General features: G+C 40.1%; 1 protein-coding gene across 4 annotated transcripts in view; it reads left to right on the top strand.

The window, feature by feature from the left end:
- The window catches only part of RBPMS (RNA binding protein, mRNA processing factor), a 167899-nt gene that overhangs the window by 106732 nt on the left and 43558 nt on the right, over positions 1 to 17609 (top strand). For all 4 annotated transcript variants that reach the window (XM_049632519.1, XM_049632516.1, XM_049632518.1 and 1 more), the window contains one exon: positions 1569 to 1719. In XM_049632519.1, the coding sequence (XP_049488476.1) occupies positions 1569 to 1719 (151 nt within the window). The remainder of the gene's footprint in view (positions 1 to 1568; positions 1720 to 17609) is intronic.

The following is a 17609-nucleotide window of genomic DNA, read 5'->3' as shown; positions in this document are numbered from 1 at the left end:
CCACTCCAGGATGTCTGTAGGTCAGGGCTCTGTGGCTTTTGTTGTATCTCCCTGAGGAGCTCTCTTTCTTCCTCCCCCCTTATTTCTCTTACTGCAGTTAACTGTCCAGTCACAGGCTCTTTGTCTCATCTTTGGAGCTGAACCTGTAAAGCTCAGAGTTGTTCATCCTGGTCTACAGAGTCAAAGATTCTTACTAATTTCTTGTGGAAATTGCTCTTTTGTCAAGCTAATTATGTAGAAAGGGGCCTTTGGGACCCACAAGCTCACATGTACACTAAATGGAAAACCTGTGTTCTTAGGATACTCATTTTCAGAAATCCACCCCCTTTCCAGGGCATACCATGCAGACAGATGTGGGACCTGAGCCTGTTTTGGATGCACATTTATATACTATACTGGGATATCTTTTTGTTACTGTTGTTGGGATCCAGAATGCATAGCACTGGAAAATAGATAGGAGATTATTTGTTACGATTAGTAACAGAGGCATTCTTGAATAGTAGGAGGGTTTCAAAAGAGATTTATCTTGCCCTAAATCTTGTGTTTTATAATGTTTATGATTTATTGAATGTTTTGTTTTAGGTTAACTGTAATAATAGGGTCAAGGGTAATTGAAATTACTACCCTCTCTTTGGCCCATATAATCTGTTGTCTCTAGCCATGTAGCTAGTAAGCCAGCTATAATCAAAACTGGGATGTTACCACCTCAAGACAGTAAGGCTTTATATAAATTTATTAGCTAATTGGAATTAAATGATACTAGTTACATTGAAATCTTTAATCTCAGTTTCTGTTTTAATAACTCAGTACTACATGTATCACCATTATGAAAGCCCTCTAGTTAGAAAGGGAGGGGAATTTTCTTTATTTATAGGTGATTAAACTAAGGCATTGAAGGATAATACTGTTTTACATCAGTATCAGAACACTTGTCAGGGCCTGGGTCTCTGTGATTTCCAGTATTGTACAGAGCTTTACGTTAATTATTCTTATTGGTAGCCATTAATTGAGGTTTTTAACTCTACTAGGAATTTGCTGGTCCATATTTAGAACTCGAACCTGGGGCACCTGGGTGGCTCAGTCAGTTAAGCATCTGACTTCAGCTCAGGTCATGATCTCATGGTTCGTGAGTTCGAGCCTCGCGTTGAGCTCTGTGCTGGCAGTGCAGACCCTGCTTTGGATCCTCTGTCTCCCTCTCTCTGGTTCTCCCCCGCTTGTGTTCGTTCTTTCTCTCTCTCTCTCTCTCTCTCTCTCTCTCTCAAAAATAAACAAACTTTAAGGAGAAGAAAAAAAAAACCAAAAACTTGATCCTGAAGGTTTTTGTTCAAGAAGAAATAGTTGAAAAAACATGTAACTAAATTTTTGAATTAAGTAAACAAAATCTCCCCTGACTTTCTAGACATGTTGTATTACAGATTTTCACATATTATGTGTAAGTAGTGAGAATGAGTTCTTGCTGACCTTTTTTTCCTGATAGGCCAGGGTTTACTGGTGTGTTTATTTTGTCACCATTCCGGTTTGACTCTAAGGAAATGAAAACATCTTCCATTTGTTCTTTATTTCCAAAGGGCATCCGCTTCGATCCTGAAATTCCGCAAACACTACGACTAGAGTTTGCTAAGGCAAACACGAAGATGGCCAAGAACAAACTAGTAGGGACTCCAAACCCCAGTACTCCTCTGCCCAACACTGTACCTCAGTTCATTGCCAGAGAGCCATGTAAGTCAATCTACTTTTCATTAAAAAAAAAAAAAAGAATAACCAAGAATTGTTGGTGTGCTGCATGTGAAATTACACCACAGGACATAGAGCTGGCTGAGTGTCATTTTCTAATTCTGTGGAGAGGCTGTCTATTCTTGCTGTCTTAATTCCAAATACAGGAATCTTGTTCATGATTGGCTGCCCTAAAAGGTGGTTCAGCTGGATGAGAACTGTAACTACTACAAAATTTCATTTGATGTGCTGTATATTTCCTTAATGTCATCTCGACCTTATTGTAAGGGTGTTTCTGTTTGCCTGAGGGTATAAACCCTTCTTTATTCCCCCATCCCTGGATATGAGAGTTGGTTCTCGGCATTTTACTTCATTTGTTGAAGAACATCAGTTCTGTGGCTTGGGAAAGTAGAATATTAAAAGTGAAAGAAGCAGATATTAAAAAGTTCTGTTTTTGAGAACAGTTGAGCCCATAAATCCAGAGGGAAAAGTAAACACAAAGAATTTATATATTGGAACAGTCAGTTCTGGCAAACCAATACTGATAAATTTAAGGAAATTTAGGGCTTCCTGTTGTAAATTAATTGGGTAAGGACACTAATTGCTAAAGAAGTGTTTTACCCCACCTAATGAGCTTATTCCCTTAAATGGCCAGCCTACAGTTTTGCCTTTGATTGAGTAACTTGAAAAGATTGTCTTAATTTTCTTTCTCAAACTCAATCAGTAGCATAAGTGAGGCGTGAGATAGGCCTTAACTTTTCCTTTCATTTTGTAGCCATATGTGATTTAATATGGCAGGGCATTCAAGCAATCCCAAGTGACTTGCTGTTATTTGGAATATTTTTGCCCTATCGTTCTTGATCTTCTTTCCAAACCACATGATCTTGATCTTCCTCCTGCTTTCCTTGTCGGTACGTTTCAAATTTTCTTACTGAAATTGAAGGGCACGTGAGTTTCTTTCTCCCCCCCATGTCATGTGTGTGTCAGATTTAATTAGGTTATTATGGAAGTTATAGTCATTCTGTAGCCATGTAACTCTTGAGTGCTGCCGCTTGTCAGTGGAAACTAACAGGTAAGAGTTTTCTCCCCCTAGTGTGTTCTAAAATTTTTCTGTGAGGCCAGAAGTCATAATAGAGAAAAAGTTTTGTTCTTCCATGTCCTAGGGAAACCTGAAACCTTTTCTAAACAAGTTTCATCTTATGGCACAGATGCACTACAGGAAGATGAGCAGACATTTCTTAAATGATTCTGTGTCCTTACAGCATTTAGTTCAGTACCTTTTGTATATTGCATGTATTTAATAAATGTTAATTGCAGTTATAAGTGGATAGATTAGTATTTTAGTTTGGCCATTTATAGAGTTTTCTATTTGTATGCCTCTTCATTTCCCTCTGAGATTTCTTCTCTCCTTAGATGTCAGGGAAAAGTATTTGTGAGATACCTTGATTTAGAAGAGAAAACCTGGAGTACCTCTTTAGTTTTCTAGTAAATTTGCTGCCTCAGATCTAAGACTGCTTTGAAAAGATGAATTCAGACAGCAAATGTAATGCTGGCAATACTTACCCTTTCAATTCTTCATTGAATGCTTTTGTTCTGGGACCTCAGTTTTTTTTTTAATCTGCTTATAAAAGCTCTGTGAAATTGGTAGCCAGGGAGGTGATAGTTCACGACAGGGTACACAGAAGCAACAGAGGTGAAAAAGTGGACATCCACAAGTCTCTGAAGTTGAAAGAGAGCTTGAAGTGGAGTTCAGGACACCACTCTGGCCAGCTCTGCCCACCTCCCTTCCCTGTATCCAGAACAGCTCAGAAGTGGTCAGATAGTTTCCATGGCACAGGCAAAACTTGCCTGGGCTGCCATGGCAAAACAAACTTGAAGCTAAAAAAAAAAAAAAAAAATCCACACACCAGTATATTCTTGAGAAAATAAAAGTTGTCATGATACCTCTTAATATAGCTTCCTTTTACAGCATAGGGGGCTTGATGAACAGCAATTCCACTCTGACTCAGATTGACCTTATCATCCATTGCAATTCCCTCTGGGAATCGTGAACTTCCCTGTCACATATGCCAAATTGTTTTCCCTGAGAGCATGCTGTAGACTAAAAACACCATGGTGTGGTTCTTCACTGGTGATTCCAATTGCACTGTGCCTGTAATTGGTGTTCAAGGTGTGGTGGTCAGTTCAACCACTGTTAGGAGTAGACTGCAGTGGAATCTTTGAATTGCGGGCCTAGAAAAACCCTGTAGGCTTCTCTGTTATAGACTGTGAGAGAGGTTTTTTGTTTGTTTATTTAGGGGGAGGGGGAGGGAGGGCGAGCGCAAGAGAGAATCCCAAGAAGGTTTTGCACTGTCAGCGTGGAGCTCAACCTGGGGCTCAAGCTCATGAAGCATGAGATCATGACCTGAGCTGAAATCAAGAGTCAGATGCTTAACCGAGTCATCCAGGTGCCCCAACAGAGAGGTTTTTTAATGTTTCTTTTTGTTGATGTTTTTATATAGTTGTGGCTGAAAAGTGCCCTTTGTCATCACTAAAGGAAGAACGTGCAAGATTCAATTACACAACAGTTTACCTGAACTCTCATTTCTCAGATACCTGTTGAACTTTAATGAGCACTCAGTGTGCTGAATATTGGGGAAGAAGGAGACTGGTTGGTTCCTTAAAAGAGCTATTAGTCCAAGGGATTGGTGGTGGTCAAAGTTGTCAGGAAACTTGGCCCATATAAAGGACGTCAAAGATTTTTTACAGCTTAGTCTAGATTGCCCCAAATCAGACTGCCTTATTTGCTGAGCATCTGCTCTGTTTGTGTAGAGAATGGGAAATGAGAAAACTAGCTACTGTACTTGCCAAGGCAGATAGTGGCCTGAAATGGAGAACCTTGGTCTTAGACTCAAAGATGTCAGTAAGAGTTCTGGTTCTGCCTGTCGTTGTGAAGCTCTGTGACCTTAAAGAAAAACATTGAACCTTGCTGTGCTCCTCCTGTTCCCTCGGCTATAAAATGGGAATAATACCTTCCTCACGTGCTTGTTAGGAGAGCTCAATAAAACAAGATCCTAAGATTGTGTTGAGGATTAAATGGATATACTATGTAGAGTACCAGGCAAACATAAAGTACAATCTTAATTTTTTTTAAAAAAAGCATTGAGTTGCTTTTCTTTCTTAATAGTTAAAAATAAATATTGATCTTCTGAGGCATCATCACTGTGACTATAGCTAACTGTCTTTGTAAATTAGGAGAGACGATGAATGAAAGTCCTATACGGTTCCGGAAAGTGTAGTATACTTTACTAACGAAATAATTCCCTAATGAAGTTTTAACTTATTCCCTTGTTTATAATAAAGTAAGAAAAGTACGTGAGAAAGCAAGAAGTAAGAGATACAAAAATTTTATAAATTATATAAAATTCTGCTGGATTATGCATTTGCTTGTACAGGAAAGTAGGGTTCTATAGGGTAAGAACTCCACTTTAGAGCCGAAAACAGGGCAAATCACCGTCTCTTGAGTGTTGTTCTCATCTGTAAAATGATGTGCCAGACACTGCTAAGCATTTCACATGAATTATCTCCTTGGATTCTCATTAGCACTATTGGACACTTGAAGAAACAGGCCTTAGGGAGATCCAGTAATTTTGAGGTTACACCGTCATCAGGCATTATGGGTTGAATTGCGTTCTGCCAAAATTCCTATGTTGAAACTCCAACCCTCAGTGGCTCTAGATGCAAGTGTACTTGGAGATAGTCTTTAAAGACCTGATTAAATGGGGCCATTAGGGTGGGCCCTAATTCGATATGACTGGGTTCCTTGAAGAAAAAGAGACGCTGGGGATGTGTTCACACAGAGGAAAAGGCCGGTGAGGACATAGTAAGAAAGAGGCCATCTGCAAGCCAAGTTACAGAGGCCTCAGGAGAAGCCAAATGTGTCCCCACCTTAGTCTTAGAATTCGTAGTCTCTAGAACTGTGAGAAAATCCATACCACCCAGTCTGTGGTATTGTGTTACGGCAGCTCGAACAGGCTAGCACATCAAGTGATAGAGCCTGGATTTAAATTCTGACCTGTTACTTTTTAGTTTTGTACCTTTGGTCTAGTTACTTAACCTCTCTCTGTTGTATCATCTCTAAAATGGCAGTAATAGTTATACCTACCCATAGGGTTGTGAGGATTAATTAACATAAGAGGGCCCCATTCACAAGAGTGACTACTCCGTGACTGTTTAATATGTGCGTGTAAGAACATATATGTTGTGCCTTCTGTTCCTCATAGTTGAGACTGTAGTTTTTCTGCATTTGTATACTCTGCATCTAGCACCTAGGAATACATGTAAAATCAAGATGCTACAGATTTTTTATTTTGTGCTTTTTCATTTGGAACTTTAAAAAATTATGGTGTTATTGAGGCATGACAGGGAAACAATAAAATGCACATATTTAAATTCTATTTTGATAAGTTTTGTCACAATACATAGGGAATATAGTTGACTCCATGCTCTTGGTCTGTTTGCACTGCTTGTGGCATACCGTATTATCATGGTGGCTTTAAAGGTGGAGGCAGCCAATACGTACAGAGCATTTTCTCAGATTTTACCCATTCAACTTTAATTTTAGGGAGTAAGTATCAAAAGGCTCTAGAACTTTGCAATAATTCAGATTCCCATAGTCCAACCCCAGGGATTCTGATTCTATGGGTCTGGTCTAGGACTTAAGCTCTGCATTTTTAAAAACTCTTCGGGTGATTCTGATGCACAGATTTGAGAATCCCCAGCAGAGCAAGGAATTGTAAAGTTAAATTCTACCGCTCACTCCTCTGTTTCCCTCTCCTCCACACCCCCCTCCCCGCCAAAAAAAAGAAAAATGCTCTATTGAACTGATACTCTTGTTAAATACCTGGTAAGCACATAATCCCTTGGTGAATAATCAGACCACTTCCTTGATTTCTGCCATACCACTGGAATTTCCCATTTATCCAATACTGACCCTGGCTGTGTGGAAGTGAATTTTCTGTTTCATGTCTGAAAAGATCCTAGGAAAGTTCAGAAAACTTCTAAAATGCCTAGCAAGTGCCCTTCTGCTTCTGGGGACAACACTCCACAAGCCTAAAATCTGTTAATTTTCGCCTCTGTGGGATGGGGCCATCCAGGGCTTGATCTGAAGCTCCATGTGCCCATGGAACAGAGCCAGGGTACCTGCATTTTCCAAGGCAGCATACACAGCATGTGCTGCTTGAAAGTGCTGTCCAGTTCCCGGCTCTGCTCTGAAAATATGCAGGTGCCTCCAAGTACAAGGTGCTGTGTATCCCACACTGCTCTCCACAAGTGGGGTCATTTAGAAAGCCAGTGACTATGCCTAAGGAAGACCTAATCAAGCCGTTTAGAGGGAGGGAAGGCAAAGACAAAGTTGCAGGTGTTCTGTGGGGATAAGGGCAAGACTGTTTTTGCTATGAAAAGCAACTTCCGTAGGGGCATTGGGTGTCTCAGTCTGTTAAGCATCTGACTCTTGGTTTCGGGGTCAGATCGTGATCTCACTGTTTTATGGGTTCAAGCACTGCATTGGACTCCACCCTGACACTGAGGAGCCTGCTTGGGATTCTCTCCCTGTCTGTGCCCCTCCCCTACTCGCTCTGTCTCTGCATCTCTCAAAATAAATTAATTAAAAAAAAACAACTTCCTTAGATTTTTGTGTTTTATATTTCATAAAAACAAATAGTTCCAGTTTACTCTGATAAGAGGAAAGTTTCGGTTTCCTCTGCTTCTCAGAGGAAAAGAAATTCCAGCAGTCCAGGAAAATATAAAGAAGAAAATAAAAGTCATCCAGGTCCACCGGAGATAACCACCATTAACATTTTGGTGTATAGTATCTCTATCCAGTTTTTGAATTTCAGCATCCTTCAACTTCCCCTTTTACCTTTAAGGTAAAATTCTGATGCCCAGGGAGATTAAATGGCCTGTAGGGCCAAAAATGACATCTGGGCTCTCATAATCCTTTGCCACAGCCTCTGTGTTGCCGTTGCTGTAGGGTACTAGTTCATAGTGACACAGATCCCTCGCTAGAATTAGAGCAGGAGGAGTGGTGGGAGACCCTGGTGGAAGGCCTGGTGTCCCAAGTGAGCACAGCCTGCTGCTGGAATTCAGGTTGTTGACGGAATGATCTGCAGCCTCTTATTAAACGGATAGGGAAGAAAGCAAGGAGCCATTTACTGACCTACTATTCTAATCCTTCGGAACAGTGTGGCCAAAATACCTCTTTTCCACCTAAGAAAGCCGAGTAACTGGCCCGGAGTCTCACTGCTCATTTTAGGCCTCACTGTGTCACACTCCTAACTTACAGCCCACCAGGAGCTTTGGCTTGAGTTGTTTTTAAGGTATTCCTTAGGGGTGCTTTAAACTCATTTAAGCCTTTAAAGATGATTTTTTTTTTTAATCTCTTAAATTTAGAGAGAGGGAGGTGGGGGGCGGGAAGAGAGAAAGAGAATATGAATCTTAAGCAGGCTCCACACTCAGCTCAGAGTCCAACACAGGGTCTGATCCCAAGACCCTGGGATCATGACCTGAAGCAAAATCAAGAGTCAGATGCTCAGCTAAGCCACCCAGGTGCTCCTAAATATGATCTTATTAGAGACCCCAGATGCCTGCATCTAAGGAGATTTCAGGGCAGGTCACTGCTCAGTGAAAGTCAGGCTTCCGTTAGCATCAGATTTTGATGATCAGGATGCATTAACTATAAAATGTTTTCTTATATAGTTGACCAAATTGAACCGTAGGGTTTTTATTTAGTTTTGGTGTACTTCATTCTGAGTTATTTCAGAAAATAAGAGTGACTCCTTTCAACAGTTTAAGTATTTCAATTCAATGAATAATGGCATCATCAGCAAAGAGGGGAGGGTATTTGACTTCTTTGATTTATACTGGAGGATATGCAGGCAGTTTACTTAAGTGTTTCCCATCATTCAGATGGAAATGGAAATGAGCATGAATGGCAAGAGGCAATACTACAGCTCTGTTTTACATTGATAGTTTCAGATCCTTAGACTTCATCTGTACACTCCTCTTGGAATCATGATAGTATGAAAACAGCATAAATACTCACCAATTTAGTTAAGCAGACTCCGTGATCTCTAGGTGATCCTTGTTTGTAAAGTCCCAAAAGGCTGATTGATGAGCAATCTGCAGAAAATTTTTCACTATTACTTTTTCTTTTTTGAGTTTATTTTGAGAGACAGTGAGTGCTGAAGGGGCAGAGAGAATCATAAGCAGGCTCTGCACCATCGGCATGGAGCCTGATGTGGGGCTCAGACTCACGAACTGTGAAATCATAACCTGGGTCAGAATTGAGAATCAGACGCTTGACCAATTGAGCCACCCAGGCACCCCTTCAATATTACTTTTCAAGGAGATTGAAAACCTTGCCTGCTCCTGACATAAAGGAAGGGTTTGAGAGACCTAGTCCTGCAATTGTTTGAAAATAAAAATAACATAGAAATAGGAGGAGTTGTTTAACTGGATATTGGGTCTGTTATTTAGGGAGATAAAAGATTTGAGTTGGAGATAGGTATGTTAACCACATGATCACAATCTGGGCTCTTCTGCATTTGAGAAATAAGCCCCAATATATTTTTTTTCTTAATCCTTCTCTTTATAAAATAATAGTTAAGTTTCATTTTGTAAAATGACCATGCCTGATTCATTTTATTGTTAGAGAAGGAAACCATAAATGAAATTTAAAAGGTTAAAAATACGTTTCCCTACCATCCAGGAATAACCACTGTTAACGTTACGTTGTATACGTTTCTACATACATTTTATGCATATATGTATAAAAAATGGTGTGTCAGGTTTTCTGGTTTTGTTTGGTTATAGCATATAATCCCAGCGTCCTCATTTCTTACTTACTCGTGACCAGTTTTCCATCCAGGACTGTGTACCCGAAGCATTATTTTTAAGGGCTTTTCATGTTGAAGGTGTGGAGGTGGTGGTGAAGGTCTTCAGTGCCTGGCGAGAAATTTTTTCTTTCATTTAAAAAATGTTTATCATTTGAGAGAGAGAGGGACAGAGAGCAAGCAGGGGAGGGGCAGAGAGAGAGGGAGACATAGAATCAGAAGCAGGCTCCAGGCTCTGAGCTGCTAGCAAAGAGCCCAACGCGGGGCTCCAACCCACAGACTGCAAGATCATGACCTGAGTTGAAGTCGCCGGCTTAACCAACTGAGCCACCCAGGCGCCCCCCGGCGAGAAATTTTTTCTAAATAATTGGTGGGGAGAGAATGGAGATTGTTGAGCATGGCAGCCTCATGTTTTAAGGAAGACACTCTCCTTCCTTAAGCTGTTGGAAGCTGCACTGGGGAGACAGGAATGGAAGGACACCATAAAATGTCTTAACATAGAGGAACAAATTCAGTGGTGGTGAGGAGGGCCCTTGCCTGAATTTTTTTCTTAATATGCCTTGAAATGCCACTAGGAAATACCCTGCTGGGGAGGTGGTGCTCCTACGAAGGAAGCTTCCCTCCTCCCCAGACCTCCACCCCACTTTCACTAACACTAAGTTTTGGGAAAAGAAATTGGTGGTGGTGAGACCACAGATTATTCTTTCACCCGTTTTTCTTACCTCTGTCCTTGCTGATAAGGGTTTTGATGGGAGGGGGAGCCCGGATGTGATGCGGAAGTTGTGGACAACAGCAGTAATGGGGAGTCTTTGGGCAGTCAGAGCCATTGGGAAGCGATATAGGAGAAGGGGCCAGGAGATGGACACCAGGAGGAGACAGGAGGCAGCTGGCTTCCTGGTGGAAAGGAGACCAGGACATCAAAGTATGGAAGGTGAGCTTGCAGGATTGTGCTTACTTGGATCATGTGCCCCCCGTTCCCTACAAAGCAACTCCACAGTGGGAGTGTCTAGGAATTCTGTCCTTGTTGTGGACCAGTTTGAAGCTACCAGAAGTGATGTTCACAGAAACATGCCAATGATTTACATTCTGGGTATTGAGACTTTATAATGATTGACCCGCCGAGCCTCTCACCCCCAGTAATGCCAGGTATTTGTGGGCCCGATTCTCACATCACAGAGAAAGGCCCATTGTCAAGAATCAGGCAGGACATGGATTTGGCACTCAGGATATGTGTGAGGGCACCAGGTGCTTAGGCCCCTGGACATTCTGAAAAATAAAAACATGAAACAAAACTGCAGTCGGTGAGGACAGCAAAATACTCTTAGAAACCAAGATATCCTAATTAATGCTTATTTCCACGTATGTCCCACTTTGACAAATCAGAAATACTGTTTGCGTTAAAAAAAACCAAATTCACAACACCACACCAGTGTTTACAGCCCGTCTCTGCCTCTGTCATCTCAAACCTGCACACATTCCTAGTTTTTGCTTAATGTGTGTAAATTTTAATAACTAAGTTTAACAATATTAAAGTAATATTAGGTAATGGATGTGATAAGTGGTTTCCATATATATCTTGTTTTATGTGGGAGGTGAGTTATTGCAGCACTGTGTAGATCAGCAAATCTGATCCAATTTACTTATGATACAATTTAATGAGTAGCCTATCTTTGATTAGCAATGGCTGTTAACATTATGCTTTGAATTTGTTTCTTGTTTAATCATTGATTAGCTATAAACAAAGGCCTTAAGAACTCAGGAAGTCAAATCTCCTTGGAAATCACAGGATTCTTTTATAATGCAAATAACTGCCCCAACTTTCATGTTTTGTAAACTTAAATTATTCATTATATCTGCAGAGAAATGAAAGAATAAAGGAGTTAATTTAGTGGGACACTCCAGAAGGAACAGCTAACATAGACTTAATTCTTTTAAGGCCATGTACTCTCCTCACTCATTAAAAAGAGAGCATTTCTCAGTTAAAGTTTGATTCAGTCTCCCTGTTTCTTTCTTCCCTTCTTCCTTTTCACACACTTGTAAATCCTTAAAGAAAGAGGTGCCTTTTCTTGTACAGCAGTTCTCAAAGTATTTTTCTGCCAACCCCAGGTTGGTCTCCAGGACCCTTTCAAGGAGTCCCCGAAGTCTAAACTATTTTCACGAGAGTGGTTTGTTTTTCTCCCTGTGTAGCAGTGGGCGTAATTACTGGCACCTTAGTACATGTCAAGACAGTGGCACCAAACTGCACTAGTCATCATTGTATTCTGTACTGTCCCATGCTTTGTTTAAAAAAAGAAACCAGTTTCATCTAAGAATGTCCTTGATGAAGAGGTAAAAAATATTTTTATTCCATCTCCATTCTTGATTACGCATCACTTGACAATATTTTTGACAAAATGGGGAAGGTACATATTACCATATTAAAAATTAAAACGGGTTCCTGGCTCAGTGGGTTAAGCATCTGACTCTTGATTTCAGTTCAGGTCATGATTCCAGGCTCTTCCTCCGGTTCTGCACTGAGTGTGGAGCCTGCTTGGGATTCCCCCACACACACCCCTACCCTCCACTCCCTCCCTTTGACCCTCTCCCCTACTTGTGCTTGCTTGCTGCCTGGTTACTCTCTCAAAAAAATTTTTTTAGGGGCGCCTGAGTGGCTCAGTCAGTTAAGTGCCTGACTTTGGCTCAGGTCATGATCTCGCGTTTTCTGAGTTCAAGCCCTGCATCATGCTCTGTGCTGACAGCTTGCTCAGAGCCTGGAGCCTGCTCTGGATTCTGTCTCCCTTTCTCTCTGCCCCTCCCCCTCTCATACTCTGTCTCTGTCTCTCTCAAAAATAAAACATTAAAAAAAATTATTTTTTAAAGAAATTTGAAATTAAAAAAATTTTAATCCATTTAAAAATATGGCCTCCCAGAGATAGGTAGCTTGTGAAGGAAGAAGTATTTCAATATCTTTTACAGGTAATTGTGGATATTCCTTGTTTATATTACACCAAAAGATTTGTTGCACTGTGGAATCAAACTTTATCCATGAGCTTTTTATGTTGTTAAATTCCATTTCATGCATGATTTTATGATGACACATTGATCTTTTGGAAAATACTGGGTCACTGAATTATACTGATCTTCCAAATGTCAACTCGTTTTATTCATTAAAAGAATTTCATTAATAATCACTGATTTCACCGGTGAGGCTATGTTTTCTTTTTCATATACTACAATCAGTACATTGCAATAGATTGCAATAGATTGAATTAAAAGCAGATAATAAGAATAATAAGCAGATAATAAGTTGTCTTCTGTTGCACCAGATATTGAAGTTTTATCCTTACTTGTTTTGGTATATGTAGTTGTTTTTCGTAAAACATATTATTTTAATATGTAATGGGCTTGGTTTTTTAAATGAGTTGATAAATGTTTTTAAAATTTAAGTTTTAATTTTTAATATGATAGAACCATAGTTTGGGGGCATGGAAACCTGCATTTACCAGATAGCTATTACAGATTTGGGGCAGGTGATTAAGTTTGTAGCAGCTGGGGACCCGGGTGACTCAGTTGGTTAAGTTTCCAACCCTTGATTTCAACACAGGTCATGATCTCGCGTCTCGAGGTTCATGAGATTGAGCCCCACATCAGGCTCTGCACTGACAGTGTGTGGAGGCTGCTTAGAATTCATTCTGTCTGTGACTCTCTCTCCCTCCCCTGTTCAACCCCTCTCTTTCTCCCTCTCTTACCCTCCCCTTCTCTATCTCAAAATAAGTAAACTTTAAAGGAAAAAAAAAAAAAAACACAGCAAGTGCTAAATGTTGATTGATTTAAAAAAAAAAAAAAAAAGTTTGCAGCAGCATAAGCCCTGCAGAGCTAGACTGGAGGAAAACAGTGCCCCTCCAGTGCCTGGAGGTCTGCAGGCTCACATGCCAGCCTCCCATTTGACTAGGGGCTTCTATTTATGCCACTTACTCTCTAGAGACCCTCCCAAGAATAGCTGCATATGTGGTGGTTTTAAGAGCTGGATAATATGTTTCCCATTCATTCTGGGAGAACTTCCTTGGGGGAATGGATCTGGACTGAGTACCTTTCCAAACTATTTAATCACCCCCACCACACCCCCATTACCTGATGTAATACAGGTTCACCGAAGAACCTTGGAAAAGATTAAGGGGGGGGATTAATGTTTTTAAGTTCCTAAACCTAAAGACACATGCTATTAAATTCTGTTGTATTTACTTTGTATTTTTTAACATACAATTTTACAAATGAGCTATACTTTTAAATACAGAGGTTTGAGGCATCTTGAAAGTCACTGGTTTTCTAATAGTATAACATCTTTGTCATGTAATATCTGTATTTTATAACTGAATGCAGAAAATTATCCCCACTCCAATCCAGAGATAACCGTTTTAATGTTTGTGATGAATAGCCATACAAAGATACACATCTTTATATTTGAGTGGGATTATATATTATTACATGCTGCTCTGATGCCTGTTTTCATTCTCTGCTCTAGGCCTCATTTTACATATCGTAAATATATAGGTGATTTGTAACAATAGAATATCATGTAATCAAGGCTCTTTTCCTTGGGGAAAAGCCTAGCAAAAGTGATGGTTGCTTGGAGAGTTAAGTGAACTGAAAATCTCAAGCTCCTGGTGTAATGTGTGTAGCTGGTGCAAATACGGGTTCTTCATCATCCTCCTCTTCATTAGCTGCTAGGGTTTTAGCTGTCCTGAGAAACGGTGGAGTTGGAGCCAGAAGCACCATCTTGGTTTGAACAGAATAATCTAATTAGTGGCTGAGGGTGAAGGAACGTTAATTAATTAATTAAATATCTGTCTCGAGGTCAAGGAGATCAACCTGGTCAAACATTAACAGCTCTGTGCAGGAAATTATGCTGAGTTCCCGGTTAAGTTTTCTCACTTGAGTTTAGCAAATATTTGAGGGGAGGTGAGAGATAAAAAGCTGAGTGAGGTACAGCTCTGTTCTTGAGGTGTTTTACACTTTCGTAGGGGAAACCAGCCTGTAGATGGCTGCAGTAGAAGGCAGAGCAAGTGCTAAAGTGAAATCGTAGATAATGCCGTGTGCAGATGATAATCCTGGTAATTAGGGAGAATGGGAAAAGATCTCCTGGAGGTCTCTAGACCTAGTATCTGAAGGTGAGAAACATTTCAGTAAGCAGAGAATATGCAGAAGTGATCTACAGACTTGAGGGGGTGGCTTGTGTGAAAGTGCAGGAAGGAAAGGATCAAAGAAGAGCTTGTGGTCTAGTGAGGCTGGAGAGATGCACAGAAGGAAATAGAGGGTGACCACGCTGGATTGGAAGGTGGTGCCGAATCCAGGGCATCCGTAGATACCAGAAGAACAGCACGGGACCCTTTCAGGTATTTTATTCCTTCACAGAGCACGTCGCACCAGCACAGTGTTTTAGGCATCTCTGATAAGCATTTATGGACTAAGCAAGCTGATAAAGGAGGCTGGATTGGGGGTGAGGGTTAAAATGACATCTGTTGTCTCACCAATTCTGTAGGTTAGAATTCCAGGCACAGGTTTACTGGATGGGTCCTTTAGTCATAGTCTCACAAAGCTGAAATAAATGTGTTGGGCTGGGCAGTGTCATCTTCTGTGCCCACGTGGTTGCAAATTTCAGGATCTTGAGATTGTAGGTAACTGGCTACAAGTGATTTTTTATAAGCTGTCATTTACTTGAGCCACTGCCAGGGGCCAGTTACAGGCACATACACATATTAGTGCTAATCCTTCATAAAAACTGTAAGGCAGTATTGTCTCTATTTGACAGATGGAGAAAAGCCTGCAGAGAGTAAGTGGAATGCTCTTTTGGTTTGTTTTTTTCCTTTCCTCATGGGCAGAGAAAGATTCTGTGGTGGTTCTGCATGCCTATTGTTCCTCACCTAGGAGCTGAATTTACTTGGAAAGGAAAACCTTTATTAAAAAATCTCATTACCCTGTGACTTAAGTACAGGGGTGTGCGTGTTTGCATAACAGGACTGATGAAAACATTCCCTGGTGACTTGAATCACCTACAGCTTAGGACCCTTCTCGTGTCTCCTTGGCTACTTTACAGAAGAAACTTGTTTTTTGGGCCACAATACAGAGGAGATTGGGGTCTTGTAGATTTATTTCTGTTTATTTCTCTTGTTTTCAACATACCAAAATGTAGAGAGAATCAACCCCAGAAACCCATCTACATTCATATTTAAGCTTTATCAAGATTACACCACAACTTGCTTTTTATATCCCTTCTCTCTTTCTCCTCCTCCTAGTCTTTCTAGTTGAATTGTTCAAAGTATATCCATATGTTGCATTTAGTTATGTCTCTTAAAGGTCTTTTCATCTAGAGTAGTTCCCTTCCCCCACCTCCCCCTTTCTTATGCCATTGTTTTGTTGAAAAAAGTATCAGCCATATTGAGAAAAAAAAGTCCTGGGTTTTTCTGTTTGCTTTCTTTAGGTGTCTGTGTCCCCTTTATTTACTGCAAATTAAAAGTCTTGATTAGATTTGAAAGGTTTGGTTAAGGAGTCCTAGGTGGTGCTGTGTGCTTTCATTCATGTGGTACTACATTATGAAGTAACCAGTGTTTGGGTCATTCTGTGGTGATGTCAAAATGGGCCTGTGTTCAAGTAGTAATCGGATGATGCCTTCATTGTAAAAGTGACTGTCAACTTCATTTTCATGGCTTTATCCATTGATCTTTACTGCGTTACTTGATTAGGGGTTGAAAAGAGTGATTTTCCTAATTATGTTCATTTTCCCTGAAATAAAGTTAGTTTGTTCATCAGAAAAAAAGTTGAGGAGCAAAATAAATGCTTAATTCTTTCCTTTTATTGCCAGTTTTGAACATAAGGGATTGGTGCCCATTTATCTGTTTTGGGAGGGGGGGGTGTATGACTTTTCTTTTTCTTTCACTTTCCCTGTTTTTGAGTGTCTTAATGAACCTGGGTTTCTGTATTTTCAGGGTGTTTCAGTGGATTGCATTCATTACTTCTGCATGGGGGCAGGGAATCATAGCATCTTTTTGAAGGAAGGAAATTCCGCCTCAGGCGGGGCTTTGTAATCTCCATCATCATTATGAAAGAGTCTTTCTGGCTGGTGATTCAGGACTGGTGCATTGCACCTTTGTGTGTTTTCCAAGTGCTTGAGTAGGACCTATCATTCTTGGATTATAATGAGTTTCTTTGGCTATTGGATCAAAGCAACTTTTCTATCTACAGAAATGGCCACTATTACAACTTTGTTGAGGTTAAGATTTTTAGAAAATAGATTGATGTTGTTTTGTATTGTTTTAAATTCAGATTCCTTAATTAAGAACTGCAGTAGAACACTGAGATTACTAGTAGTTAGATAGGATTGGGAATTTCCTTCTTAATTTTAAAAAATATGTGAACAGAAGAGTAATGAAAAAAAGTTCTACATGCCCAATAATTTCCCCCCATTAAATTAAACTAAAAATGGAAAGGTGGGACATATAATAGAATGTTCATCAAAAAGAAATGAAATTTATTTCATAAGAAGTGTTTTTGAATTATGCATATAAACATAAAACAGACTGACCAGTGTTTTTGACTAGACGCCTTAAAAATAAGCTCAGGGGACAGAAAGTTAAATATTTAGATTAGTGTGAAATGTTAGTTTTGTAGCTGTGTGTCATTGATGGGAATAGTCCTGGAACATGTCTCCTATGCTTGTTTTAACACCTGACCTTGGTCCCTGGGATGAAATGTATAGATGGGAAGATACGCAGTGATATGGGAGGGTTTGACGTTTTTTTCTTTGTTTGTATAAGCCCTTTAGTTGTTTCTTTGCAGTCTCTTTAATACCACTGAAAATGGGGTGGCTTTCTAGAATCAAGACAGTATGGATCTATGATTCCATTATGATCTATTTGGGTTCACTGACTTTTTCCCCACAAAGGCTACACACTTGAGTCTGAGGCTGAACTTACTTGAGTTTTTCATCTTATGTTTGTGAAGAGTGGACTGCTTGCATCAGTAAGTATGGTGCCTAGCACAGAGATGGAA

Source organism: Panthera uncia, chromosome B1 (genome assembly GCF_023721935.1).
Source record: "Panthera uncia isolate 11264 chromosome B1, Puncia_PCG_1.0, whole genome shotgun sequence".
Taxonomy (NCBI): Eukaryota; Metazoa; Chordata; class Mammalia; order Carnivora; family Felidae; genus Panthera; species Panthera uncia.
The sequence above is the reverse complement of the archived record's forward strand: the minus strand, read 5'-3'. Positions and strand labels throughout refer to the sequence as shown.